The 2,337-nt window shown below is 54.0% G+C and overlaps 1 protein-coding gene across 1 annotated transcript; it reads left to right on the forward strand.

The window, feature by feature from the left end:
- Positions 1-216: 216 nt before the first annotated feature.
- BEX4 (brain expressed X-linked 4) lies at positions 217-1,587 on the forward strand. Its single transcript, XM_068963000.1, has 3 exons — positions 217-317; positions 770-847; positions 1,201-1,587. The coding sequence occupies exon 3, from the start codon at positions 1,206-1,208 to the stop codon at positions 1,566-1,568; it is 363 nt and encodes a 120-aa protein (XP_068819101.1). The 5' UTR covers positions 217-317; positions 770-847; positions 1,201-1,205; the 3' UTR covers positions 1,569-1,587.
- The last annotated feature ends 750 nt before the right edge of the window (positions 1,588-2,337 follow it).

A 2,337-nucleotide genomic window follows, 5' to 3' on the forward strand; every position in this document is an offset into this window, starting at 1 on the left:
AGGAGGGTTCTGCGGCCGGCTCCTGGACAAGTGTCACAGGGCGGCGGGTGGTGGTGGTGAGGAGTGAGGGGCAACGGAAAGTGTGTGTGCACCACCAAGGGCTCTGCGAGACCCCGAGGGGCAGGAAGGGCGGGGCGAGGGCGTGGCTTTCCGCGGTGACACGAGCCCATGTAACCGGCCAGTGCCTCGTCTTGCTTGCACGCTTGCTCTCGCGTCAGACCCGGCCGTCGCCTCCTCGCCTCTTGGTACCTGCTCCGGGTGGCCCTGAGGGAGCGCGGGCCGGGGACGACCCCTAAGAGGAGAAGCGAGAGGAGCAGGTAAGGGACCCAGAGCGGGGTCCGCAAAGGTGGCGCCGGCGAGCGGACGCATCCTGAGGACCTCTCCTCGGGAGTCCGCTGCTTCGGAGTGGAGACTGCAGCTCCAACGCCACTCCGCCCCCGCCCCGACAGCCGGCGTTTGGCCGCCGAAAGTGGCAGGCCTTCCTGGGGGCTGGGGTGGGGGACGGGCCGGGAGGCCTTAAGGCCGAAGGCCTTTGCTAACACCTGCTTCTCGCACCGTAGCGAGCTTTCCCCACACCCCTGCCCCGCCCCCGTTCTTCTCGGATTGTAAAATGTTGGTCGGCGCGGCGTGTGGGGACTGGGAGACGGGCGGTTGAGCGTGGGAGCGGGGCACACTGGGTGGGAGTGGCTGGGGGTAGGGGACCTGGGCCCGGGAAGGGGCCGAGCGCCCGGCTGCAGCAGCCCCCTGCCCCCACCCCGACCCTCTGCAGGTCTGCGAGTCGAAGTGTTGCGGCGGCGCACTTGCAGCAAGAATCGGGAGGAGCAGGAGACAGCAAGGATAGGCCCAGGTCGGTGCGAGGGACAGTTGGGGGGTGGGGGGCCGTGGGGGGAACATGGGGAAGACCCTAAGACTCCAAATGCTCCCTGCAACCCCGTCCTCCATTTTGGTGCCTGCAGAGACCTGGGCCTGGATCGGCAGGGAAAATGGGGGGGGTTTGGGGCGCGGGAGCGGGGCTAGTGCTCGGACTGGGGGCTTCCTAGAGGGCATAGGAGGCCTCCCAGGTGGGAAAAGGAAAATTTGAAAAGCCTTTGACCACCAGGACTGGGAATCTTAAGAGGTGCGTAGTAGGGCCTCTGTCTGTCCTCGGTGCTGATCATTCCACCCAGAAAATAGCCCCTTGTTGCATCTTCTGTCTCCTAGGAGCAATGGCGTCCAAAGAGGAACGAGCAATAGAAAGTTTCAACATGGAAGATGCCCAACAGGAAAACGAAGGAGGGGACCAGGCCCCTTTGAAGACTGGAGACGAATCACGCGACTTGGGAGGGGGCAAAGTCCAGAAGTCTGGAGGAAATATCAGGCTGGGATGGGTTAGACGACTTGTCCCTAATTTTCGATGGGCTATACCCAACAGGCGTATTGATCACAATGAAGTGGGAAATAATGTAGAAAAGCATATTGGGCAGATGGTAGAAATCAAGAGAAAGACTAAGAAGCAGCAGATGAGACATCATGTGCCCTACCAAACTCCTGAACCTGACAATCATTATGAGTTTTGCCTTATACCTTGAATATTAAGAGTTTTCCTGAGGTTAATAATGTGGCCTCTGCTCTACATGCTTGTAGTTTTTGTGAGTTACTTTTTCTGTAAATCTTTTGGTGTTTCCACTTACCAGTTTCTAACTGAATACTATTTTGTCTCATTGTATAACTTTCTGTCAGCAGGGCAATTTCATTCAGTTATAAGAAAAAGTATTCTTTTCATAATGTGAAATTAATAAAGCAGTTTTAAAAGCAATCTTCCTGGTACACACCTTGTTTTATTTTTTGTTAATGTTACTTTTCCTCTTCTAGCTCCCTAGACACAAAATATCAATTGTCTTTGGTTATTTTTTGTCCTCAACCAACCAGGAAGGGTCATATTCATAATTCAATATCTGATAGAAGTTTAAGAATGCATTGTTGTTGTTTAGTCGCTAAGTTGTGTCCAACTCTTTGTGATCCCATAAACTGCAGCATGCCAGGCCTCCCCGTCCTTCACTATCTCCCTGAGTTTGCTCAAACTCATGTCCATTGAGTCAGTGATGCCATCCAACCATTTCATTCTCTGTTGTCCCCTTCTCCTCCTGCCCTCAATCTTTCTCATCAGGGTCTTTTCCAATGAGTTGGCTCTTTGCATCAGGTGGCCAAAGTATTGGAGCTTCAGCTTCAGCACCAGTCCTTGCAAAGAATATTCAGGGTTGATTTTCTTTAGGATTGACTGGTTCGATCTCCTTGCATGTCCTACTGTTTTCAAGGAGTGTGAGTCCACCATCTTCATAAAAATACCTTAGTGGGGGA

This window comes from Capricornis sumatraensis, chromosome X (assembly GCF_032405125.1).
Source record: "Capricornis sumatraensis isolate serow.1 chromosome X, serow.2, whole genome shotgun sequence".
NCBI lineage: Eukaryota > Metazoa > Chordata > Mammalia > Artiodactyla > Bovidae > Capricornis > Capricornis sumatraensis.

Coding starts and splice junctions, on each gene's coding strand:
- BEX4 (XM_068963000.1), top strand. CDS start 1,206: ATGGCGTCCAAAGAGGAACGAGCAATAGAAAGTTTCAACATGGAAGAT.